Source organism: Heptranchias perlo, chromosome 25 (assembly GCF_035084215.1).
Source record: "Heptranchias perlo isolate sHepPer1 chromosome 25, sHepPer1.hap1, whole genome shotgun sequence".
In the NCBI taxonomy this organism is placed as follows: Eukaryota; Metazoa; Chordata; class Chondrichthyes; order Hexanchiformes; family Hexanchidae; genus Heptranchias; species Heptranchias perlo.
This window is the reverse complement of record NC_090349.1, coordinates 25,718,702-25,746,165: the sequence shown is the minus strand read 5'-3', so window position 1 is coordinate 25,746,165 and position 27,464 is coordinate 25,718,702. Positions and strand designations below refer to the sequence as shown.

General features: G+C 41.0%; 1 protein-coding gene across 1 annotated transcript; it reads right to left on the bottom strand.

Moving 5' to 3' along the window:
• Nucleotides 1-443: 443 nt before the first annotated feature.
• On the bottom strand, nt 444-27,464 carry rhof (ras homolog family member F). The gene is made up of 5 exons (XM_068005801.1): nt 27,007-27,464; nt 23,418-23,505; nt 8,023-8,132; nt 6,899-7,033; nt 444-3,397 (listed from the first exon to the last, which is right to left on the bottom strand). Exons 1-5 carry the CDS (start codon nt 27,133-27,135, stop codon nt 3,227-3,229), a joined length of 633 nt encoding a protein of 210 aa, XP_067861902.1. The 5' UTR covers nt 27,136-27,464; the 3' UTR covers nt 444-3,226.

Here is a 27,464-nt window from a genome sequence, read left to right as displayed (position 1 = left end):
CCATGGTCTCTCCAGGTGAGATTGGTAATTAAGTGCCAATTAGTGCAGAATTAGGACCCTCACAAGGTAACTTTCATCCCATCATTCTAGGCTGGACTTGAATGCAGCTCCCAGAGGTGAAAGGTCCACTGTTCTATACCACATACTTCCCTAGAACCCTTGTTTAAGATGATGATTTGTCTCATTTTACCTGCTCTACCCATAATCACTTATTTCCAACTTTGGGACAAAATGACCTGGACTCTCAGAAGCACTCAGTTGTCAATGGTTGTGTGAAGTCATGTAGAGAACAAGCTGAATTGATTTAATCTGGATGCATTTTGTGCTGAGCTGCAACCTACAGAAGAATACCATACTATTAATAGAGGTAAACAATATATGTACCTTAAATGATAAAAGTTTATAGAGTAGTCAATGACAAAAGATGAAAACAACAATGCAAATGGTTTTAAATTCTTTATTAAAATATAATTTCCCATGTTGGTAGAACAGTTTGCTAAAGTTTGGGATTCAATGACTTTTTTTTTAAATGCTGAAAGTTCAAACTGATGGGTGAAGCTCCTAGCTGATCATCCTTGTCTCATGTTATCGTCAGAAATATACAAAAGTTATTAAGGAATGGAGTACAATCTCTAAGATATATTGAGGGCAAAATTGGTCTGCACAAGTAGTGCGAAACGGGCAATAGTGAATCGACAGCCCATTTTACACCACGCCTGATGTTCTTTACCGTTGAAATCATTGGTTTTACATAGGAACCATCTATGCAATTCTTTGTCAGACACAATTATAATCAGTTGAGTTTTTGAGCATTTTTGTCAATTTACATCAAATGCAACAATACTAGATGGCATTGGCAGGAACAAAAGTAATATGTAGGATTCAATTTTTCATGTTATTACATACACTTCAAGTCGTACAGGAAGCCAGCTCACATTGCAGTACTTAAAATGACAAATCTGGGGGTGTAAGCTGATGGCTTTGGTGATTTCTGTTTCAATTTTGCTAAATGTGATTAGAAAAATTATTCTAAGTTTACTTCGAGCAAACTTCTGAAGCACTGGTTAGCATGTAAGAGAAATTAACCTTCACCCTGCTGATTTGATAGAGGTATTCAAAACCATGAAGAGTCTAAACAGAGTAAATAGAGGGAAACTGTTCCCATTGGTGGAAGGGTCAAGAACCAGAGGACATAGATTTAAGGTGATTGGCAAAAGAACCGAAAGCGACATGAGGAAAAATTTTTTTACACAACGAGTGGTTATGATCTGTAATGCGCTGCCTGAGGGGGTGGTGGAGGCAGATTCAATCATAGCTTTCAAAAGAGAATTGGATAAGTACTTGAAGGGAAAAAAAATTGCAAAGCTACAGGGAAAGGGCGGGGGAGTGGGACTAGCTGGATTGCTCTTGCAAAGAGCCGGCATGGACTTGATGGGCTGAGTGGCCTCCTTCCGTGTTGTAACCATTCTATGATTCTAATACGTAGGGACTCAATACCGTTACCATAGCAAATGCAGTGAATGGTGCATTTTTAATGCCATTTTTTATCTTTGTATCATGCTGGACAACCCACCCTGGACTTTGGCTGCAGGAATAGGCAGGCAGCTGCAGACATCTCTACAGTGGCTCTCAGTGCTGTCTTGTATTTCAGCTGTTGTGGGCCAATAAAGAGGGGCAGCTTTTCTTTTCCCTTATTTAATAAACTCTTTACTTTTGCACTAATGTGCTGCAACCGGGACCCCTTTCTGCCTAGTAATTTATGTTATACAAGGGACTCAAAATGATGACTTTATGAAAAAGGCAGAGCTGCAACTTATGAAAGGACACTAGCAATTTAAAATACTGAATTGATTTTTCTTCAGGACATTGTAGCTAGTCCTGTAAAAACAGCCGACTATTTCCCAACCCAAGGTAGATTGATCCTGTCTCTGTTATCTGGGGAAAAAAACGGAACATAATTAATCTCAGTCTGGCTCCTGCAGCATTCTTGTATTTGTTTGTTATTTCTAGTAGCTAGGCACAAGGAAAGAATTGCAGCTGTTCAACAAAATGCATTTAAAACTTATTTCTATATATGTGTATTTTGTTTAAAGTGCTTCAGTAACTCCCCTGATAGGTCAGTTTTAAAGGCAGTGTGTGACTGAGTGATGTACACCAAAAGGTCCTAGTTTTATTTCCCATTCAGTGTTGAATTAGCTGTTCTCAGCTAGGGCAGTGGTAGAGGCACTACAATAGGCCTGAGTGTCCCAGAGCCATGGAGGGGAAAATTCTGCAAACATTCCCACTCCTGATTGCTGCTGGAAACTGAACATTAAATGAGGAGAGGGTAGGGCTCACCCATGTACCCACAGTTGCATAGCCTGCTGATATTTAAGATCACATACAAAAAATATGATAATTTGAGAGAGGTGCCAGAAGGAGTGTAACTGGAGTCCTGCATGATTCAGTGCCTGCAGGAGAGGAGGGGAAAAAGCTGGAAAAGTACTTCTTTTAAAAAGTGCTTTAGTGCCATTAAGCTGTTGCTCGTAGTGACAGGTTATACTGTTACTCTCACAATTTCAAGCATGGTTGATCTGAAAACAGCTGCTAGTTATTGTCACTTTTACAGTCAGCGTTAATTTAGAAAAACATTTGCAGCGGTAAGATGCAGGAGACAAATCAAACACGAAACCCAACAACCGATGAGCAGCAGTGATGGTTAAAGTGACAACGCTGCATTGAGTGACATACACACACTGACTATTTTTGAACAAGAACAGAAAATTCTGGAAATGCACAACAAGTTAGTCAGCATCAAGGCAAGGCAGGGTGCGTCTTCAGCCATGAAGAGAGGCCCTGCTCAAAATATTGTCCTGTCTTCTCCCTCTGCAGATGCTGACTGACTTTGAGTTTTTTTGTGTTTGATTTGCAGTTTGTTTTTCTTTTTATTTGTTGGGCTATTTTTTAATACGGATGAAACATCTGTTTCTGTACACCACAGTTTTCTTGCATCTTTGATTTATTTTATCGTGCTTTGGCAAATGTATCTCTAGCCTGAAGAATCCTGCAACATATGGCTAAAACATTTTCCCAGGGATGTGAAAAATATCCCGCTAACAGTAAATGAGTGCACTTAGAAAGTAGTACAATTACATGAAATTATTGATAGCTTTGATACATTTGCAATACACCGTATGGAGCACAGTCTGACGCACTGATGACCAATAACATCGATAGGTAACAACTGTCAAAGGAGCAGGCATTGCTTCTGCTTCCTTCTCCTTTTGCTTTTTTTCTTCTTTATGGCATTTAAAGCGACACGGGAAGCTTCTTTAAAGATGTCCTCTATGTTCTCACGGAATTTGGCTGAGCATTCCAAGTACATCACAGCGTTAATCTGGCAAGCAGCCTCTTCACCCTGGAAGAAACAAAAATGTGACAATCTGCAAACTTTTTCCTTGTTTTTTCTCTCACCTCTTAGCCTGTTGTACTTCAGTTCACCCCACACCTGCAGCCAGGTAGTGGAAAGGTTTTGGTTATGGACTTCTCTTTAGTTTCACTCTGTACAGTTCTGTCCTTCTGCTGAAGGGGCTGCCAACTCTTCCTCTTCTACCGGCGAGCTGGCCAAAACTTAACCGATAAAGACAACCAAGTGCAAATGTTATTTAGGACTAGGATTCAAACTCAAGCTCCCTGGTTGGGAGTCCAATGCTCCACCACGATTGCAGAGACACATAAATTGTTCAATCTGATGAGGAAATCTATCTTTCTCATTATACCAAAGGCTAAAACAATTGAAATGAGATTAAGCTCGCATACAAATAAAGAATGATGCAAACAGTTTTGATTTATTAGAGAATGGGTACAATGGAGTGTTAAGAATAGCTTCGCACAGGTTATTATGGAGATTAAAAGGTGTGTGTTGGTGTATTGGGAATTTTAAGCAGGCTGAATATCTGGAACATCAGAAATAGCTTGCTATGAAAATACCACTGAAATATTACCTTATTGACCACAGAGGTAAATTTGTGCTCCCAATAATGCACCTAATGGGTGTTAGCCTTGGCTCAGTGGTAGCACCTTTACCTCTGAGTGATGTCAAGGGTTCAATCCCTACTCCAGAGATTTGAGCATATAATGTAGGCTGACACTTCAGTGCAGTACAGGGAGAGTGCCGTCATTTAGATGAGACATTAAACCAAGTCTTCGTCTGCCCTGTTGGGTGAACGTAAAAGACCCCATGGCATTATTTCAAACAAGAGTCGGGGAGTTTCTCAGATTCTGATGTCTCTTAACAGTTTCTATTGTTTCCTGTTTTACTTTCAGTTCCTTATTTGCCTATGTTTTTCTCTCTTTTTACTGTTTTTCTGTACTCTAAGGGCCAGATTTTGACTGGGCCAGTCAGCAATTCTGACAAGTCAGGAAAACTGAACTGAAGGAGAAAGATCAGTTTCTCACTCAAATGGGAAGGGCTAGGCATGAGGCTTCGGCATTGTCATTGATCTGTACAAACTCATAATCCATCTGTCGGGTGTTTGGGAGAGCTTTTTTGGCATCGTAAGAGTCTCGTACTTGTTAGTCGGTTGCATAGGGTCCATATTCTTAGAATTGTCTGTAATTCTCTTTGGGCTATCTTCAGCACACAAATTGACTGCATTGGCAGTTTGGTGCCATTGACAAAGATACATTGATAGTGACCGCTCCATTCTTAGAACTTTTTAGTTAAAAAAAATTGCAGTTACAAGAGAAAGTTGGAGGAACTTGCAGTAAAACAGGCCTAAACTGCCATGGCAAACCAAAGGTAGGCTGAAGGAAGAGATGAACATAATTTTGGGTCTGTCTGACTTTTAAACTTGGGCAACATATATCTTATGTCCATGATTGCTATTTTTTTTTATTCGTTCATGGGATGTGGGCATCGCTGGCGAGGCCAGCATTTATTGCCCATCCCTAATTGCCCTTGAGAAGGTGATGGTGAGCCACCTTCTTGAACCGCTGCAGTCCATGTGGTGAAGGTTCTCCCACAGTACTGTTAGGAAGGGAGTTCCAGGATTTTGACGATGAAGGAACGGCGATATATTTCCAAGTCGGGATGGTGTGTGACTTGGAGGGGAACGTGCAGGTGGTGGTGTTCCCATGTGCCTGCTGCCCTTGTCCTTCTAGGTGGTAGAGGTCACTGGTTTGGGTGGTGCTGTCGAAGAAGCCTTGGCGAGTTGCTGCAGTGCATCCTGTGGATGGTATACACTGCAGCCACAGTGCGCCGGTGGTGAAAGGAGTGAATGTTTAGGGTGGTGGATGGGGTGCCAATCAAGCGGGCTGCTTTGTCCTGGATGGTGTCAAGCTTCTTGAGTGTTGTTGGAGCTGCACTCATCCAGACAAGTGGAGAGTATTCCATCACACTCCTGACTTGAATTCAATCATATTTCAAACATCTTTGAAAACTAAGGAAAAAACAATCATTTTTATATGCGCTCAAAATTTGTGCAGTGAATACAGCTTTCATCTGCCTCTCTAATCCCACTTCAACCCTTGCAGTCTGTGTGGAGTTAGCTGATCTCCACCCTGGTGGCTACTGTTGACCTTAGCACTTCTGGGTTGGAGAGGAGAAATTTTTCTTTGTCTTAAAAATTAATTCTCGGGACATGGGCGTCGCTGGCAATGCCGGCATTTATTGCCCATCCCTAGTTGCCCTTGAGAAGGTGGTGATGGGCCGTCTTCTTGAAAAGCTGCGGTGAAGATGTTCTTTCAGTGCTGTTCTGTAGGGAGTTCCAGGATTTTGACCCAGCAACAATGAAGGAACGGCGAAATGTGTCCAAGTCGGGACGGTGTGTGACTTGGAGGGGAACTTCGAGGTTATGGTGTTCACATGCACGTAAAGTGTCTGGAAGTGTTCTTATATGGATGTTGGCTAAGGGCAGGAACTGGCTATTTTGTGTTGTCCCCTGAAATCAATTAGCCTCCAAATGTTTATTAATATGGCTCAAGCATAAATAATGGCATGTGGCACCTATGGAACTATATCTCATTAACAAGCCAAACAGGAGAAAGTTGGCAACAGAAAGCAAGATTAACTTCAAATGCACAGCTTGAAAAACTTACTTTTTCTGTTAAATTTTTTATTGTGATGTTTTTAATGTACTGCAAGTAGGCAGAACTTAGGCAATTATATCTGTAGCCTGAACTCACTTCAAACATCAGAAGAGAATTTAAATTTCCTTGAAAAACAAGAATTCCCTTTGGAGGGTTAGTTTAGAAAACAGCAGTACTTTGCTCTGACATGATGTGGAGATGCCGGTTCGCATCTCCGACACCGCGCAACAATTGCCAAACAGGAGGGTTCTCTCCCTGTCGGGGAACACTTCAGCAGTCATGGACATTCAGCCACCGACCTTCGGGTAAACATACTCCAAGGCGGCCTTCGAGACACACGACAACGCAAAATCGTCGAGCAGAAATTAATAGCCAAGTTCCGCACCCATGAGGACGGCCTCAACCGGGATCTTGGGTTCATGTCACACTACACGTAACCCCACCAGCGAACAAATGTTATCTGTTTTTAATATAACGGGTCATTGACTGTCTTCGTTCTGTCTCTTTTTTTTCTTTTTTTTCCTTTTTTTCCTTTTTTTCCCCTTTTTTTTGGGGGGTTGTATATTCAGTGGCCTTTTAGATGACACCTTTCTGTCTGCTCACTGTGATTGCCTTGGCAACGGGCAGTAATCACCAGGCTTTGTTATGTGATCTTAAAATGCGAAGGATTCGAAATTGTCACTTCCACACCGCCTGAGGAAGGGGAAAGCCCCCGAAAGTTTGTGGGATTAAAAATAAAATCGTTGGACTATAACTTGGTGTTGTAAAATTGTTTACAATTGCTCTGACATGGCATTGTAGCCACGTTAACATCATTCAATCACTTTACCTCATTATATGTGATTGGTTCCTGCTGGGCAGCTCTCAGTCTTCTCAAGCGTTCTTTGTCCATCCGAAGGTCTGTTTTGCAACCAATCAAGAGTATGGGGACTTCCTGGCAGAAGTGATTTACTTCTGGAACCCACTGCCATAGTTGAGGAAATACAACAAAAAATGTGCATTTTAACATCACTTGTAGATATGTATGGCATTTTATATTTGTCCAGAATTGTTCCACGAAACCTCTGCCAAGGCATGTACTTGATTTACTTTGGCTTCAGTAGCTATAAATGAAATTATCATTTTGATCAGAATTAATGTTTTACAGATTTTACATGTACTGGCTTCACCAAGTATAGACTCCACCAGCTGGTTTAATTTTACGCCAAGAAATATTGAAGATAAAAAATTCTGCCCATAGGATTAACATGAAAGAAGTCAATCACATTTCAGCAATGACTCTTACTGTAGCTGTATGATGGATTTAACTAGACTGGCCATTTAGAAAGAACTATTGCTGTAAATAAATATATGCATTTAAATGTTTTAAAATGTTAATATGCAGTAATAAGCTATAGAAAACTGATACTGTCTGATAAAATATGATTGTGAACTGACAAACAGTGCAATTGGCCACATTTATACTGCATATAATTCTTCTATGACAGTCTAACATTTCTGGAAATCCTTGGGCCTTATTACCATCCTGGGACATTCTGTAAGGCGAGACATTGCAGTGCTGCAATGTGTGGCGGTCCAGTGCACTGCACTATATAATGGTAGGAGGTAGATTTGTACCTACAATGTTTCTTATGATGAGGTCCCAGTTCCACCCTTGACATAATGAGGATGTTGAGCAGAGGTGAGGCACAATGGTCCCCTCATACACCTCCTGATACCTGGATAGAAAGTGGTTTTAGCAGATTGAGGAATGGGTCATTTACCCACCCTTTTAGTTGTAAATGATGTGCTGGGCTACCATGAGAAGAGAATGGAAGAAAATAATAAATGCTTTACCAAAAAAACGAGTGGTTAGGGTCCATCAATAATTTTGGAAAAATGCTAAAACAAATGAGCAAGAACTAACATGATTTTCTTTCTGTTGAAAATAGAAGACATGATTTGTCCTCTCACCTTAATACGGACGTTCTCAAAACTTGTGGGGTTTGTGACATCATAACAGATTAAGACAATATTCGTATCTTGGTAGGATAGTGGGCGGAGCCTGTCATAGTCCTCTTGACCTAAATCAAACAAAAGAGAAAAGCAAGCACAAAATGATGCATGTTCTTTTAGTGTTTCATTTTAAACTGTTTATTCAGCTAATAATGCTTTGTCTATCCAAGATATACCAGAAATGTATGCATTTGACATGGATAAATGCAAAGAAACAAATCATGCACTGTGTGAACTCCTGTTGGTGTATGTTGCCATTACTGCTGGCAACCCCCCTGTACCTCGATCAAGTAGTTGGTGTTCATATGAGTCTGGACAGTGTGTGGCAACAGGACCAATTCAAGGGGGAGTATAAATACACACATCTTCCAGTAATCATGAGTGGGAACCCAGGCTGATTTTTCCTCCTGATAACCCAAAGATGCTGAAATAGCAAAGGCTCCCCTCCCTCACTTGGCTAAGATCAACAAATTCAGCATGGATCAGAGATCAAAGCTATGACCTTCCTGGTCTGCATAGCTTGGAATTGCCCCACAAAGTATATTTATCTGCTGAGATAATGATATCACTTCTAAATCAGCCTCAGGACAGAAATCATAACTTCTCATTCTGAATTTTGCAACACTAACGTAAAACTGATATGTAGATCTTGGAGAAAGAGATACTTTAAAAAAGAAAACTCAGTCTTGGGAATGTGAATTTTATGTGCAGAAATGGTGAAAACCACTACAAAATTTATAAAGATCGTGGATATCCTGTGTCATTGCTCATGGTGAGTTAAAGGACATTGGTTGAAACTTATGAGAGATATGGAGAGATACAGATAAATAAGTGAATAGTAACAAAATGTTTTTTTCTGGGAATTGCAGGCACAGATGGTTTTGTAGTTTGTTACCTTGTAGTGTCTCTTCATACAGCTTTCACTTCATACAATGATAGTTCCAGGACGCCCAAGAACTCTAGTCTTAGGCTTCTTAGACAGGCTCTGATAGAAAATGGTGTTATAGACATTTCAAGCATAGGAAATGCAGCTGTAAGTTTAATCATTTTTTATTATAAATCTCATTTCCAGTGCTCAGTTTCTCCGCTTAGTGAGAAACCAAGATGGATTGAAATGATTGGCAAAGATATTTTGAGCATTTTCATTGCTTCCTCTAAGTTTTGCTAACTACCGATTGGTTGCTTTCATATGTCCATGGTAGTTTTTCATTAGAAGTTTATGCATCCACGTTCAACTCTACAATCCCTATATGTTCAGGTGTGATTTATTCCTGTTTTATGGATATGAAATCTGAGCCAATCAGATGCAAGAGTAACATAAATTTGCATATAGACAGTTGAGACAGACAAGATGCACACTAGACATGAGACTTATATGTTACACACACCAGTGGAGTAGAACAATATGCTCTTTTACAAGAACAGACGTGTTACATGATGTATTGCAGAATGTAATATTCTGTTCTGAAGGGGGAGCTATTTCCAATTAAGCTCACAAAATTCTACTTGTTAAATGAGCCTCAGGTCATTCAGAGCTTAACTGTTGTTTGGTCAAGGAGTGTAACGGATTGGAATGTGCTTCTCCGTTTTAGCCTCCATAGCATTTTAAGATTGTTCTGCATCTAGAACAAAGTGTGATATCTACCATGTGATGTGTGCTGATGTACTGTTTTAATATATTTATGACCCCTGGTTTTGTACTCCCCCACAAGTGGAAACATCTTCTCTATGTCTACCCTATCAAACCCCTTCATAATTTTAAAAGACCTCTATTAAGTTCCATGAACCAAATGTTAAAAGGATGCTTTAATGCTTTAACAGTGGTATATTGCTTAGTCATCCAAGATACTGAAAAATCTGTGGCACTACTCATGGTAAATCAGAGGATGCACCATACTATGTAACATGGAATGCAATATGCAGCTGCCTACATTGTTGAAATGAATCCTGTAATCCTGTAATCAGTTACAGATCAGACTGTCATTCTTTCTCTTTTCAAAAAAAAATTAGCCGCAAAGTCTAAATAGGTTATTCAGAATTTACAGACATTCTGGCTTCTGTGTCAAAAGAATATCTTTGCTTATATATTGTTCATATTTTTCTTTTGAAGTATGAAACTTCAACAACAACTTGCATTTACATACCACCTTTAACGAAGAAAAAGGCACTTCACAGATATCAAAAAATGTATGATGGTCAGGAAGTGAATGGTACTCACTTAATTAGATCAACTCAAATATTAATTGTTTTTCAGGAAATGTATATTATCTTGGATCTTTTAGTTTTTTAAAATTATGAAGGGGTTTGATAGGGTAGACATAGAGAAAGTGTTTCCACTTGTGGGGGAGTCCAAGACTAGGGGTCATAAATATAAGATAATCACTAATAAATCCAATAAGGAATTCAGGAGAAACTTTTTTACCAAAGAGCGGTGAGAATGTGGAACTTGCTCCCTCATGGAGTAGTTGAGGTGAATAGCATAGATGAATTTAAGGGAAGTTAGATAAGTACATGAGGGAGAAAGGAATAGAAAGATATGCTGATAGGGTTAGATGAAGTAGGGTGGGAGGAGGCTCACGTGGAGCATAAACTCCGGCACAGACCAATTGGGCCGAATGGCTTGATTCTGTGCTGTAAATTCTATGTAACAATTAAACAAATTTAGTAGATTTATAAGGAGATCAGGAGGGAAATAATGAACCAATTCCTGTCATCAGCAGAATACACCAGTTATCAGTTAAATACATGGTGCTGCAATAACAGAATTACAGAAGTATTTTAAGGTTCAGCAATAAATGCTGTTGTGATACATACAAAACACAAGCTTCAGAGGAAATTGTGTTCTCTGGCAAAGACAGGAAGAGAGGCAAGGCACATTATCTATCTCTTTACAGTAAATGCTAACCACATCCCTTTCCTTACATGATTTCAGTGCATTGGGTGAACAATGCATTGAGGATGCACAATTCTGTTACAATTTCAGACTTTTACATATTGTCTTTGGTCAGTGATCTAACAGCAGTTCCCTTGAGTAGGCCTTATCCATTACAAGCAAAAGCTATACATTTTTTTCTATAATGTTAGCAAAGGCGTGTGCATACCTGAGGACTGACAATTATCCTAATTACAACAATCTTAAAGAAAGAACTTGTCTTATCACATCCTCAGGTTGTCCAAAAGTGCTTCACAGTCAATCAATTACTTTTGAAGTGTAAATACTGTTGTTATGTAGGCAAATACAGCAGCTAATTTGCACATAACAAAGACCCACAAACAGCACAGGAGATGAATGACCAGTTAATCTGTTTTTCTGATATTAGTTGAGGGGGAAATGTTGGGCAGGACATCAGGAGAACTCCCTACTCTTCAAAATGTGCCATAGGATCTTTTATGTCCACCGAAACAGTTAGATGGGGCCTCAATTTATCTCCTCACATTTCCTCCTGTTTGTGTAGCCAGGACAAAAGAAGCCCATCAGGCTCATCCAAAAGTCAGCACGTTCAATAAAGCAGCACGCCTTCAGTACTGCACCGGAGTCCCAGCCAAGATTATGTGCTCAAATCCTACAATACACTCAGAGATGACAGTGTTACCAACTAAGTCAAGCTGGCACTATATCTTCTTACTAGATTTAATAGCCGAGTTTGGTATTGCAGTCTCATTCTTCGAAATAATGGACATCAAACATAGACCAGATTTTATTAACTAAAGAATAAATACTATATATGAATTTGCATTTAAAAGGTGATACAAAGCACAGAAATCGCATTCTAGAAGTAAAATATATATATATATATACACACACACACGCATACATACATACACAATGAGAGAGTCTGTAATGGGTCAATTAACATTCAGAAGAAATATAAAAGTCTCTGATAAGTAGTAAATAAAGTTCTGTTTTATGAATGGAAAATAAGCTGCTTTCTTAGTTGTGTAAACCTTTCTGTATTGCTGTCTCATAAAGTAATGTCACCTAAGTGGAGAGTGAAACTCAAGTCTTTCACCTGATCAAATACGAGAATTTCAGAAAAGATGCCAGCCCTACTGTAAACTTCAACTATTGGGGGTTGAATCCATCAATTCTGGAAATCTTAAAAGCTCCTTTCCCAAACCACGTCAAATAATGCCTTGTATGATCTTTCTATTTGTTTAGGAGTTTGCATAAGAACAACATAAGAAATAGGAGCAGGAGTCGGCCATATGGACCCTCGAGCCTGCTCCGCCATTCAATAAGATCATGGCTGGTTTTCAACCTCAACTCCACTTTCTCGCCCAATCCCCATATCCCTTGATTCCCTGAGATTCCAAAAATCTATCAATCTTAGCCTTGACTATACTCTACGACTCAGCATCCAGAGCCCTCTGGGGTACAGAATTCCAAAGATTCACAACCTTCTGAGTGAAGAAATTCCTCCTCGTCTCAGTCTTAAATGGCTGACCCCTTATCTTGAGACTATGACCCCTAGTTCTAGACTCTCCAGCCAGGGAAAACATCCTCTCAGCACCTACCCTGTCAAGCCTTCTCAGAATCTTATACATTTCAATGAGATCACCACTCATTCTTCTAAACTCCAGGGAGTAGAGGCCCATTGAACTCAATCTCTCCTCATAAGAAAACCCTCTCTTCTCAGGAATCAATCCAGTGAACCTTCGATGCACCGCCTCCAAGACAAGTATATCCTTCCTTAGATAAGGAGACCAAAACCGTATACAGTAGTTCAGGCGTGGTCTCACTAAGGCCCTGTACAATTGTAGTTAGACTTCCTTACTCCTGTCCTCCAACCCCCTTGCTTGTTGTACCTGCATGTAAACTTTGTGTTTGTATGCGAGGATACCCAAATCTCTCTGAACACCAACATTTAATAGTTTCTCACCATTTGAAAAATATTCTGCTTTTCTATTCTTTCTACCAAATTGAATAACCTCATATTTTCCCACATCATATCCCATCTGCTGCCTTTTTGCCCACTCACTTAACCTGTCTATATCCCTTTGCGGACTCTTTGGGGTCGATTTTAGCACCTGCTATCGGGTGCGTTCCTGGCGGGGGGGCTCCGAAAATCGGGGATTCCCGGGGCGGGGCAGGAGCCCGGCTCCAACCCGCCCACTTCCGGGTTTCCCACAGACGCGCTGACGTGCACGCGCAGCCCCCGCATGTGGGACTCCCGCAGGCAATTAAAGCCGGTGGGGTGCCACTTAAGCTATTTATTTAGGTATTTCAGGTCGTTTAGAGACCTGATTAAGGAGATATTTTACATGGGGTGGGATTTTGCAAACAACTGGGACTGTTTCCCATACTGGGGGAAACACTCCCAGTTCAAATGTACGTGTTGCAGCCATCAGCCTGTGGCTGCTGCAAAGGTCCATTTGACAGGTGGTGGGGGGAGACCCTCACTCATTGCAGGAGGCCACTCTGTCACTTTGGACAAAGTTTGGCCTCCATCACCCTCCTCCTAACAATAAAATTCACCAACTTGCACACTTACCCCGGTGTCCAGACACATGTACCTACCTTGCGGACCCCCTCAGATGTACATCTTCCAGATGGGGGCCGCCGTAGCTGCAGTCATGACCTCCTCGGAGGGCGAACAGCATCACCAGCCTCGCCGGCCACGCCGTCCACCTCTGACACGTGGAGCTCCACAACACAGTGCTGTGACACATCCACCTGCACAGCAGGAGGGAGGGCAAAAGCAGAGAGAGGTGCATCGCAGAGGGCACTACCCTCGTCACAGGGTCCACAGACCGAGGCTCAGCTTCGTGGACCACTCTGAGCAGCAGTGCACACGGAGGCTCAGAGTCACTCAACAAGTAGTCGTGGACATCTGCAGCCTCCTTCATGCCGAGCTGCTCCCGGCTGGCCCGAGCACCATCTTCTTACCTGTCGCTGTCAAAGTCACCACTGCCCTCAACAGTGACACAATGGGTGGCATCAGGTGTGGGTCTTCATTGTGATCCTCAGGAAAGGGCATTATTGCACAAACCAGACAAGATTCGCAAAGACGTGGCAGTAGCGGCGCCAATATAATATGTAATGTGAGTTGCTCAGAAATTAAATATAAGTAAAAACCATGACAAACCCTCAAGCACCCTTGTGCATCCCCTTCACGCTCACGACACATTTACCTTACGCTGCCTACTGCACATATGTGATGCATGCCCTGTGGCTGCAGCACAGGTAGTGGCAGGTTGAGTGAGGCTGACCGTGAAAGAGATGCATGAGAGGATGAGTATGAGATAGAGCCATGAGATTGTATGAGGATTGGGTTGAGTGGTAGTGGCGGGATGAGTACTGGCGAGGTGAGTAAGTGCAGGTAAGATGAGAATGAGGTTTGAGTGGGTGTGACGGGTGATGTGACAGAGTAGTGTTGGCAGTGCAGAAGGAGGTGTGGGGTGGGGGCAGTGATGTGGCAGATGGAGTGTAGGGGAATGAGTAAGTGTACTCACTTTGGCTGACCTACTTAGGTCATTGCAGCGCCTCCTGCACTGTATGCAGGTGGGCGATATGTTGGTGGTGCAGGTGACCTCCTCTGCCACCTCGAGCCAGGCCTTCTTGGTGGCAGAGGCAGGCTACTTCCTCCCGCCCGCCGGGGGGAAGATCTCTGTCCTCCCCCTCCTCCTCACCCCATCCAATGATACCTGGAGTGGGACATCATTAAACCTGGGAGCAGCCTTCCCCCTGAGCTGCTCCATGCTGTAATTTTTCCTATTTCTTGCAACATCAGTCAGTGGAGGACTGCCCCTTTAAAAGAGCTCCTCCAGCTGGCAGACCTTATTGTGCGTGCGCAGTCCGCCCGACGCGCAGCTCAGCAGCGGGGAACCCGGAAGACCAGGTAAGTGGCTCCAATTAGCCTGCGATTGCTCGCGGGGCAGACTGATTTAACCGGTTGCGTGGGTCGATCCCCCGCCGCCCTGGTAATATCGAGCCCTTTGTGTCCTCCTCACAGCTTACTTTCTCACCTAACTTTGTATTGTCAGCAAACTTGGATATATTACACTTGGTCTCTTCATCTAAGACATTAATGTAGATTGTAAATAGCTGAGGCCCAAGCACTGATCCTTGTGGCACCCCACTAGTTACAGCCTACCAACCTGAAAATGACCAGTTTATTCCTACTCTCTGTTTTCTGTCTGTTAACCAATCCTCTATCCATGCATGTAGATTGTTTCAGCAGATATGAATAATACTTATTATGTAAATTCAACTAAACACAATAGACAGATTGTACTATCTACAAATATATGATTAAGTACATTCACAATAACACTCAGCATTACAGAAACCTGGCTGGAGATACAATCATAATTCTCCAACAGTAAGTCAAGTACACTTAATATTTTTACCAACAAACCTTTGACTAAGTTCATCTTCAATTAAATGAAACAAGCAATTCAAACTTTGTGATATGTATCATGCCCTTCAGAGATCATTTTATTAAAACAAAGTGCTATAGAACTGGGGACTTTGCAGAACAACTTTGCAACAAACTATTTTGTGGTGTACATTCTACTGTGAGTGCTGCCGCATACAACACAACCCAACCCAACCCAAAGGAAATCTATTCTGATCAATGTTAACAAACCACTAATTAAAAGGAAACATCCACTTTAAAACAAAAGACATGGACTGTACCAAGTCAGAGGAAGCAACCAGAGTAAAAATGTCAATATTGATGCAATGTATTATAGTTGAGAACATAAGATATAAAAAGGCATAAATTGCAGAAGCATATATTCAACTACATAAAGAAGCAAAGAAAAAGAAAAGATTATTTGACCTCTTGAACCCACTCCTTTTGGAAACAGTGCACAATCTACACTTTTATGAACTCTAATGGGGGGACGGGGGACGGAGGATAGGGATAACCTCCTGAGGGCAAGTTCTGCAAAACAAAAGCTCAGTTAGCAAAGACAATGCTATATCTCACCTATACAGACTAATGGGTCCCAGGCTCTACTCCCAGTCTTTGATGACTTAGCTAATTCTAGGTGAGGTGGCGGTAAGGACAGTATAATTAGCCTCAGTGCCTCTGAGTTAGAGAGGGGAAAAATTTCTCTCGTGTCCCTGCTTCTGATTGCTTTCCAATAACCCCTGCTGGAATGTGTGGGTGGATGTCGAGCTGAGGACAGGATCCAGTGCTGTCCGTGCTGGAATAGTCTGCGAACACTCATTGTCTAGCCTCACACCTGAAAAAAAGCCAACTGGGCGAGGTACAGGAGGATGGCTGTTTCTCATGAAACTGCACCCAGCCCCTTTAGGAGAGCAGAGGAAATTTATTTTGCTTCCTGATTTCCAAAGGTAATTTATTCAATTGTCCCCACATCTCCACCAATTAACCTTAGCCCTGCAACACTGGATACGTTTTGGAAGATCCCACAACACAGGGCCTTGCACGCAGCCAGAACATTTGGGACATTGTGGGAAGGGTACCCATAATTTTCCAATGTGCACAGGCTACATGCAGTGCCCTGGTGGTAGTGCATGGTCTTCCAAAATTTTCCTTCGCATGTCAATCTAAGCAATAACTCTTGAGTATAAACGTCTCAATGGATTCAAAATTCTTGGATACCTGCTCTGATTCCCTGTTATTATTGGAGAATATGTTAGGTTTTAAGTGCATTAACAATCAGACATATAGTCACTGAAACATGAGTTGCTGCTTATCTTTGTGTATGACTATTGCGGCTTATGGTGCTAGACAAAGCATCGCAACAAAGCATCAATTTTTTATTCATTCATGGGATGTGGGTGATGCTGGCGAGGCCAGCGTTTATTGCCCATCCCTAATTGCCCTTGAGAAGGTGGTGATAAGCCATCTTCTCGAACCGCTGCAGTCCATGTGGTGAAGGTCTTTTTGTAGCAGGATTGTACAACTGAGTGGCTTGCTAGGCATTTCAGAGGGCAGTTAAGAATCGACCATGTTGCTGGGAGCCTGGAGACATATATAGGCCAGACTGGGTAAGGACAGCAGGTTTCTTTCCCTAAAGGACATTTGTGAACCAGATGGGTTTTTACAACAATTAAGTAGTTTCATGGTCATCATTACTGGTACTAGCTTTTTATTCCAGATTTTTAGTTAATTAGCTGCCGTGGCAGGATTTGAACTTGTGTCTCCGGATTATTAAATACAAAAACTATCTTTTTGTATTTATAATAGGTGGAATTTAAGGGTATGTCGTTGTATTGACTATTTCCACTAGAACAGAGAAAACTAAGGAGATTTAATAGATTTTAAAATTATGAAGAGTTTTGATAGGGTGAATATAGTCAGACTTCTTCTTCTGGTTAGGGAGTCAGCCATGAGAGTGTCATCAATTTAAAATTGTCACTGAGAGTAAAAAGAGTTATTTTTATGGAGAAAATTGTTGTAGTATAGAATGCTTTGCCACAGGGAGTGGCAGGGAGTAGAAAAGTGAAGCATAGGAAGAAGCAGACTATGGGGAGAGCAGGGCAGTGAGATTAGTTTTGGATTGTTCTAACAAAGAGCTGGCACAGATATGGTGGGCCAAATGGCTTCCTGTGCTGTAACAACAGTTAGATTTCTATTGGAATTGATAAGGAACAGGAACTCTGTACAACTTGTCCCTTCCTAACCAAGGTGCACTGAGGTAAACTGTAGGACCCGAACCATTGTACCAGCTGAGGTCAGTTATCTCAACATAGACCTGAGAGGAAAGCTGATACTTTCCTGGTATGTAAGGCTCAGCTGCTCATTGGATAAACTCACTCAACTATTGGGGAACCTTACAATCTCGTATTTTAGTTGTTAATGGGAAGGAATCTCTGTGGGTTGGCAATCTGAATTTATAGTACTTAACTTTAGATGTGTCCTATGTTCGTGTTTGTTTATGCAATGTATTTCACATGGCTTCTCTGAAGAAAATAGCTGTTACGTGCAGAAAGAAGACCAAGAGAAAATTGTAGGGATGAATGGATGTAAAATACTTACCACACAGTATGTTCCAGTTGGCTATTTTTTAAATGCATCATTGATTAGGAAACTGTATTTAAGAGGCTTGACACTATAGCTTTTGTTCCTGTTGGGAGAAGTTAGGAGGCCAATTTCATAATGTCAGCCATATAAACAAGTACTGATGCAGTCTTGTACTCTGCATTAAATATATGTTTCCTACAGGGAAAAGTCAAGATGATATGGTGTGGTCCAACAGATAGGGACAGTCTTGAAGAATGCATCCACTATCCATATCAAGGGCTGTGTATTTTGTGTGTATTGTAAATGGATTGGGAAATTTTACAGTTTGTTTTTTGAAGAATTGTAGGCCTGCAGCTTGGAGACATATTTAAATAAACACACACTTTGTAACTAGTGAGACCTGCATGAACCCATGACTGAAATGCCCTTGCTCTTCTGCTAATGTATCACTAATGTAAGAGGGGGATAACACTCATAGTACCTTATTCAGACAAATGTCAGTGAGACATTAAATTAATAGAAACAAAAAATGGAATTCAAATTTGAGACAATGGTGACAACTGTAATGGCCATAACAAAACATTAGGATTTTAGCTGTGACACTGTGGGAAGGCATTGAGTGGAGGCCTCGGAAGGGAGAAGGGCTTAACTTGACAGCAGAGTGTTCACCAAACTGCTTTTCTGTAGCTGTAGTAGTTGCTTCAGAGTGGCATTGTAAGAGGAGTTGGAACGGTTTATCTGCTCACCCTGTTGCCTTCAGTTAATGTATGACCCAAGGAGTCCAGAAAGTGTTGGGAGGGAAAAACAACATTTGTACTTTCAAAAGTAAATAAGAAACATTTTTTTGCAAGTAATTGAGTTTTATCTTACTCTTAGGTCACCTTCTGCCCTACAGCAGAATATGCAAGTCACCTGTTTCCTGGCCTCTGACATTGCCATTTGTAATCAGTTCCTGGGAGGTATGCAACAGTGCATCAAGGCTACTTGTCCGCTGACTTTCCATCTGTTCCCAAAAGAAGAGCTTGCCCAACACTGAATAACTCCCGTTGATGACATAGCTGAGTTTGGGACATCACTTGCACACAGCACTAGCCTGCCTTGTCTCTGCAATACCCAAACAACTTATTAAGAAAAGCTTATTTTTATACAACTACCTTCCACTATGCCTACCATGTCTTGGACTCCATCTTAAAGGATGGATATGTATTCACGGACATTACAACAGTGACTACACTTCAAAGGTACTTCATTGGCTGTAAGGAGCTTTCACGTCCTGAGGTCGTGAAAATCGCTATTTGAATGCATGTTCTCTCTTTTTTTACATCTACATGGCTCCTCTGTCCAAGGACAGTGCAATCTGATGTTGGATCCATTGATTTTTCCAACTGCCCATTAGCCGGACATTTCTCTTGATGGGGAATTACTCTCAACAATTAGCAACATCTATCTTGTGAATTTCTAATGTGGACATCTGTAATTTGTTACCAGCATCAGTTTACTAAACACATTTCTAGGAGTAAAGAAATTTAGTTACTATGTGCAACTATCCTCATCTTCAGCTCAAGTTAAGGGAACCTGACTACCCAAATCAGCCAAAGTAGCCTGCAGAATTGAGCTAACTCCTAGTAAATCTGTTTGAAAAGGCATCAACTGATTGGCATTTCATTTAATTGACGAGATAGTTCAGTTGAAAATGGTATATAGTTTCAAACTGATACTAGTTAGTCAGTTCCTTCCTGTGGTTAATCAAACTAAGTCCAACACAGGCAGGAAATGGCTTTGTACAAGTGTCAGACACTCCTAAGTAACACGCTAATGCTTCAAAGGAGATTCAAGTTCCACACCTAAATCACCCAGTAAAGACATTGTTTTAGCATTCTTGAGCTTGTTTTAAAACATTATAACATGCGGTGCACAATGTATTATTCTACTGCTAAAATACAGCTGTGTTTAATCCAGTCTGTCCCTTTAAATCTAACTGTTGTGAATAGGCTGATTCCGAAGTTAATTGCCATTAGGGAAGCAAGTGCTTGTAAGTTCCTGGTTCCACGTCACAAAAAAATGAGCATGAAATTGCTGTTTTTCTTTTATTTCATACTCTTGACATTTAGATTGTGACATGTACACCGTCTGCAATATGTTTAATTATATAGAAGATACAAACTAAATTGTAGTTACTAAAGTAGGGCAAGCTTAGTATGAGTACTAAATATTTCTGCCTAAGAATTTTCATTTTCACTTTTGAGCCATCAAGCTCCACTTCTATTATGAAGTGTTGTGCAGCTGTGGTAATGGGACATCCTATAGTATTTAACTGGAAAAGATGTGCCACAGATGTGTTTGTAGCAACACTACTTCCTCCCCAAATAAAATTCATCAGTAACAACAAAGAAGCTTAAATATTCAAAATGGAAAATGAGGAAGGTGTTGGTTTTAAAATATTGCGCACCAAACATTAACATAACAAAAAGCAGGAGCAAACCAGCAAACGATGAGCAGTTCAGATTTCACCCAATAAAACATTGTGTTACACATTTCAGACACTAAACATCAGAGCCACCATTTAGTATAATTTATATAATGGTTGCAAAATACCTCTGGGCTAAAAATCCTCGGGCCCCCTCCACCCTCTTTCCTCCACCCCTTCTACTCCTGACCCTACCAAAATATCCATAGTCAGGGCGAGGTCATCTAGTTTAAATATCTCCGATGGGTGCTGCAAGAGGGTGGGGGGAGGAACATGCAGCTCTGTTCAGCTGCCTCAGGATGGCAACTTTTGGAACAACCCCACCAGTGGCACTATCCAGGTCATGGGTTCCTTTTTATAAGAATGCTGGTGTCAAATATTTTTTCAGGCACAATTCTGGGGTCTTCCACTTACACCGGATTCTTTCCAGTGTTCCGATTGCTAGACGCAGGATGTGGGAGAAACCCTTCTGGAGGTCTCACATCTTTGTGGTGTCGCAGGCCCTGTGTACAGGGCAGTCAGAACTTCCACCCATTCCAGGCCCCAATGGCAGTTCTTGTTGGCTTCCCTTTCTGGGTGTAGACCCAGCATTTCTGGGTCATGTCTGATTTTCCACACCCGCCCCCCCACCCCACCCCCTGCACTCTTGTCCATTTTATGTCGGGAGTGTGCCCAGATCTCAAAGAAATTTAAGGCCCTGTTCTTCTGGGCCATTTAATGGCTTGTAATAAAACATGACAAGTAATAAAATTTACTGTTCTCTGATAAATTTTAAAGGATATAAATTTTAAATGTGATGAAAAGGTTACTGTAATAGTCAAAAGGTTACATTTTATTGTAATAATCAACTGACTAATAGACTATTCTGTTTTTAAATCAGCTCAAGTTTATAGAGATTCTCTTGAAATTAATCTCTGCAAAGAGATACAAAGCAGATTCTCTGAATCATGCCTATGGTTTTAGAGTCATAGAGTTATAGAGTTATACAACACGGATAGAGGCCCTTCGGCCCATCGTGTCCGCGCCGGCCATCAGCCCTGTCTACTCTAATCCCATATTCCAGCATTTGGTCCGTAGCCTTGTATGCTATTTTGATTGATTAAGCCATATTGCAGGAAGGTGCAACATGAAAACCTTTAACTAGAGCATATTAGAGCTCCCCAGTGACTCAGTGAGTTTATACAGTGAGTAGCTGAGCAATACAGATAAGAAAGGAATTAGGTTTCCCCAATTCTGACAATGATCATACTGTACTAACCTTTGACCAACAATTACCAAGATGTGTTGACAGCCATTGCGGGGAGATCTTTGACCTACAACACTATCCAAACTGTAGGAAAAAGTGACAAATTCTAAGACCAAAGCAATTCTCCTCTGATTGAGAATTTGTACTATGCAAAGTTGTGATCAATGGATAGCACTGGAGGTACAGGAAGGGCCTTGGCAGAAATTATGTCCAATGTAGAAATAAAACATTGGACATAATTTCTGCCAAGATAAGCAGTAGCACATTTATCATTGGCAGTACCACTACAGCAACCCATACTTTTCGCTGAAAGGTATCCCAGCATAAATTAGAATATGCAAACAATAAGCTGGCAGACTTAACTTTTGCACTGATTATTGATGCCATCTCTTGTTGCAGTTCATTCGATATTCTGTCTAACCGAGGGATCAATGATCTGATTTTTGGAATTGGCTTCTCTTTATATAGTAATATAAAGTCCTGCCCCTCTAAAGACCAAAGTCACTGAACTGCAGAATTCGAAAGGCACCCAGGCTATTGAAAAATCTGCTCTGCTGGGGTAAAACCTACTTCTGACAGTCTTATCTCCGGCGATGCCAATATCACTAGCAGAATGGGAAAATCGGTTGGCAGGTCATTATGATCACAAACCCACCCTCTTCCCAGAGTTCCAGTGCTACTGGAATGAGGAGAAAATTGAAAGCTTACTTGATCAAAATAATTCTCAATCTCACAGGCTGACAATGGATGTGGCATTGCTTTGGAGAAAAAGACTTCTTTCTCGCTCGTAAATGCAAGCAATGTGAATGCAATTGATGCCAAGATTGGGTGAAAAGGATGTGAAGGTGGCAATACGAAGCCACAAGAGGGTTGCATGGTCCCAGCTGGATACGTTGTTGCTAGTGAATTCTCCCATTTGTGTGATGACCTTACTCAATGAAAGAATGTTATTTCACACAGCAAAACATCAAGTCTCACCTGTAGTCTTTCATCAATTTTTTAATATAACCATATAAAGTGAACCCCAGCAAGTTCAAAGACACCTGCTGAAGTGCGCAAAACACAGAAGTGTCTTCAAGAGCCAGTAGAAATGTATTTATCAATGCTTCTAACTGTAAAGTTTTATAAATTGAAAAACAAGAAGTGACACTTCCTAATGACGGTATTAGATTTTAATATTTTTAAGTAAACCTACTATCAGTGACGGGATGGTCAAATGTATTTTTAAAGAAGGAATCCACAAATTCAGAAAGTGGACAAGATATTTTGAGGTTGCTTCTTTCAGGGGGTTCAAGGAAAATAAACTATTTACCTACTGATAAATGATTAATTCTTAATGACGAGTTGTTTGCTTGGCTCTACATATACTATCCCAGGGTAAACATATTCTACATTTTGTACGTAACAGAAGTTGATCCTTACTTTGCCTACAATCTAGACACACACACAAACAGGAATCACTGATTACCTTCCCCCCCTCTCCTCAACCAGGGACATTGAAACCAATTGTATCCCCCCTCCTGCAGTACTTGAAATCAGCTAATCCAGCACAGACCAGAAATGAAATCTGGGACTTTCTTTGTCTATGGCTCAGGTTACATTGGATAGTGTGTTGATCTGGTGAGCCATCAGGGTGCCAGAATATTAAAACATTTTGAGTAAAAATTCACCAGAACTGAAATACTTTGAAGAGTCTTACCTGCTGTATCATACAGAGTCAAGGTGACTTTCTTGTTCCTAATAGTGATATATGTCACATACTTCTCGAACACTGATGGGGCATATTGCTAAGAGCAAAACATGAATGAAAAAAATGAAACTGGATAGATTTCAAAAGTAACTAACAAACTTATGAATATTGACATTTTATTGACCTACAATCATTACAGAAGAAAGTTTCTGTTTAATACCTCAATGAGTAAACATTTAATATCACTCTAAGTCAACAGGCATAATAAGATAACACATGGAGCCACCTGAATTTTTCTAGTTGGACTTTGTGTGACATTTGTAAACCAAATTGCAAGTGTCAGCCATCAGGTCACTGTTTGCATAATTATACAAATTAAAGTACAAAATAGCAACTGTTCTGAGCAACAGCTTTGAACTTATGTTGCATTTAAACCTCCCTCAATATAAACTCACACTGTTTTAAACTTAACACATGGTGGCCCCCATGATGGCTTATCTGGTCAATGTTAAATTAGGTGAGATCAGCCGGGTTGGTATTGGAGATGCTTCTATTGGTCTCTGCATCTCTGGTTTGCGAAGGGGAAATCTAGGGCTCCCACTCCTGATCACTATTCATGATCCTGAACAGTGCAGACATCAGGTAAGAACAGCCTGGTTCAAATGCCCCCAGATTGAATTGTCACCCAACAATCATTGTCTAAGCTACTGACTCATAGATGATGAATAGGCTCTTGGATGGCATCCAGAGCCCAACGAAATAATATTCCAGTCAGAGCCAATGCCTTCTGGAGAGTAGGAAGGGAGAACATTGCTACAGAAATGAGTACTTCTCCTGAATGAAAAGGCGGGCAATCTAATCCCAAGTCTTGGCCAGAGCGATGTACCAAGATGTTGTGCCAAAGAGTGACAGTTCTTGGGTGGTGCTCCCAATTTGCTACGTAGGTTCCAGATCTTGGTCACAGTGTTAAAGGGAAGGTGCAGAGTGGAAAGGAGCTACTTTTCAACAGGAAGATATTCATTGCTCAAGTCTTGTGCACCTTGTTGCAGTGAGATCAGGTGGGGCATAGAAAAGGTCTGGGACCAGGTCCCTTGCTGATTTTTCCCCTTGCAAGCTCAGGGTTCTGCAGCATTTTCAACCGCCATTCTGGCTGAGATCAGCTAACTCAGCACAGACTGGAAATTGAAGCTGTGGCCCATGGCAAAGCTTGCTTTATCAACTCAGCCATCAGGAGAGCCCATCTGTAAGACATCTTTCCATTACCAGCCCATTGTGAAGTTTTCCTATCCCAACAGCCTGATGTGAATCTTCTGCTAGATAGCTACAAGGTCAAAATATCAAAATCTTTACTCCAAACAAAATTAAATAATTTACCATTTACACTTGACCATTTCAATATAGTTTAGCTTCAAATTGGCAGCAGATGGCAGTTTGAAACTAAAGTACAAGTAGGACATAATGGGTACTGAATATACTTTAAAAATTGTGGCCCAGAATTTGCTGGGAAAATAACAGCACGTTCATGGCACACGCCGTTATTAGTACGTAAAAAATCCAGCAATTTGTAGTGAGGAAGAGATACGTCATGAGTTGCGAATTGTCACAAATTGCTGGACGATCTGTGCAATTCTGCCGTTAGCCTTACAAAAATGGCATCTCACCGTCATGAGTGTCCCATGAGTGTCAAGAAACTGCTGGAGTTGTGCAGTAAATATGAATTGAACTTGCTGCAGAAAGGTAGGGCTGCTATTTCACGGCACATGGAGCCTGTTAATGGGTGATTTGTGGTCCTGACATGCTACTCAACCTAAGAGGCCCAGAAAGGGAACAATTGAAACTGTGGCGTCTCACTCCTGCAAGTAGTAAATTGTTCCTAGAGGTTTTATCATTTTAAATGTTTTATTTTTTTTTCTTTCTTTTCTGTCTCTTTTCTCTTTCTCTCTCTCAATCCAATCTTTATATCCTTGTCTTTATTTCTCTTTCTGTATCTAATTTGACTCTAATTCACCCTATTTCCTTCTCCATCATTCACTCTGTTTCTTTCTCTGTCCTTAAATTTAATTGGCTAAGGAGATAGACTATTGGTCCCATCGTTCACCATCAATTCGCACTTCCAGCAATTTGCGGCGTGAAAATAATTGGAGCTGAAGAGTGAGGAAAAATATCCAACTCACTGCGAGATGCCCCGCTCCAGCAAATTTTGACCCGTTATTTTGTTCACATTGGACTGAAAGTTTTATATCCATCCAGCCAGTAAAACCTCTATTACTACCTTTATATTGAACCTTTGACATCCATGCTATGTTGTGACTTTTGGGACAGTTACCAAAACAGTAGTACAGTGGGAGCCAATACTGGAAGAAGCCAGAACAACTCCAATTAGAGGAATCTAACAAACGTCTATCCCTGAGAGAGGCAAAAATCTACTCTACAGACTGCTACCTGTTCATGGAACATTGTTATCTGGTTTGCACTGTCCAAGCTCATAAAATAAAGACTCTAGTCAGAAAAAGATCATTAATGTGATTGCAACTTGAGAAGGTGACAATTCAACCTGCTGTGAAACTGCTCTCTGTGTCTTTGTAGCGAGCTTAATTTCACTTGTAACTGGGACATGGCATTGCTTTCAGTACTTGCACTTGTTCTTTCCTTTCTAAAAAAAAGTTTTCCTTTTTTCACTTGTTTTTTCTAAAAAAAACTGAAAAAAGGAAAACTTTTTTTTTAAAAAAGGCCTTCCAAAATCCTTCTGTCGTCAGACATTTCCTTCTAAAGGGGAGAAGCTCTTGCAGTAATCCGCATATTACTCATATACATGTTTAGTAATAGTAAAAAAATAGTAGTAGATATACTGATTCTACCAACACTTACAATAAACATCAACATGAATGATCCTCACAACAATACTTTAGATGAACTTTCCATTGCTAAACAGTATGTTTATTGTAAAATTGAAACAGACTCAATCGTTATTGTTATTAATTTATGCGTCTGTTCTCTTTCCCCTTTTCTATTCTCTCCCCCTCTCTTCTCTTCCCCGCTGTCCCCCCCCCCCCCCCCCCTTCACTTTCTTCCTCACTCGTTCTTGCCTCTCAAGTTATTCCTGCCCAATGCCGCCGGCACCTAGTCACAGTCCCAGACCACTTCAAGGAGAGTTCTGCTAACCATAGATTTCACTGAGGTGATGCACATTACACAGCACGGCCCCTTATCTGCTATGACCTCGTCGTCTGGTTACCACCAGTTGCATTACCTTATCGTGAGATGCGTGGACATTTTCATTTAACAGTTTTCTCTGTACCTTTTGGAATGCAATATTGCAGGGATGAGCCCCATATGATGAATTGATGAATGAAATACAACAGGATATGCCCCAATAATGAATGCTACTACTAGTTCCAATATTTGGTAACAAAACAGCAATGTATCAAATTACATTTTTCTAAATGAAGATACTCGTTACTTGTATCAAATCCAATCGTCCAGACGGTGGGTCTGCTAAGATAGAAATTGGACTCTTACCATCTTACTGCTTCACAGCAAACTCATAAATTATTCTGATGGTTATTACGAGCTCTATCGCTATGTTCATTCAACTTACTTCTGGAAAGTCCCCTTTGGCAAATACCATAAGTAGCGACGTTTTCCCACAGCCACCATCACCCACTATCACAATTTTCAGTTCTTTTCCAATAGCGCCAGTAGAGTCGAGATTATGGCCATTTGCCATAGCGACTTTATTTACTGTCTTTTTAGAAAACAATCTTTTTCCCCTAAAATACGATCAGATCCTGGAAACTCCGCTAAACTCCAGTGAGATTCCACCAGGGCATAAACGTGACATTTGGCGACACATCTGCTGACAGTGAATCCAGGCGGTTGGTGTATTATTATATTGCACTCCACGAGAAAATGTTGCCTTTCTGACTGAATTAGTTTAACTGTACTTAGAAGAGTCCGCGCGCCAGTCTTGTCCGTGTTTCAATTTTTCTCATTTTGAGCGATTTGAAGCAGCCTTGCCCTTGGTTATCCGGAAGGACGTTGAACCGGTGGTGATGC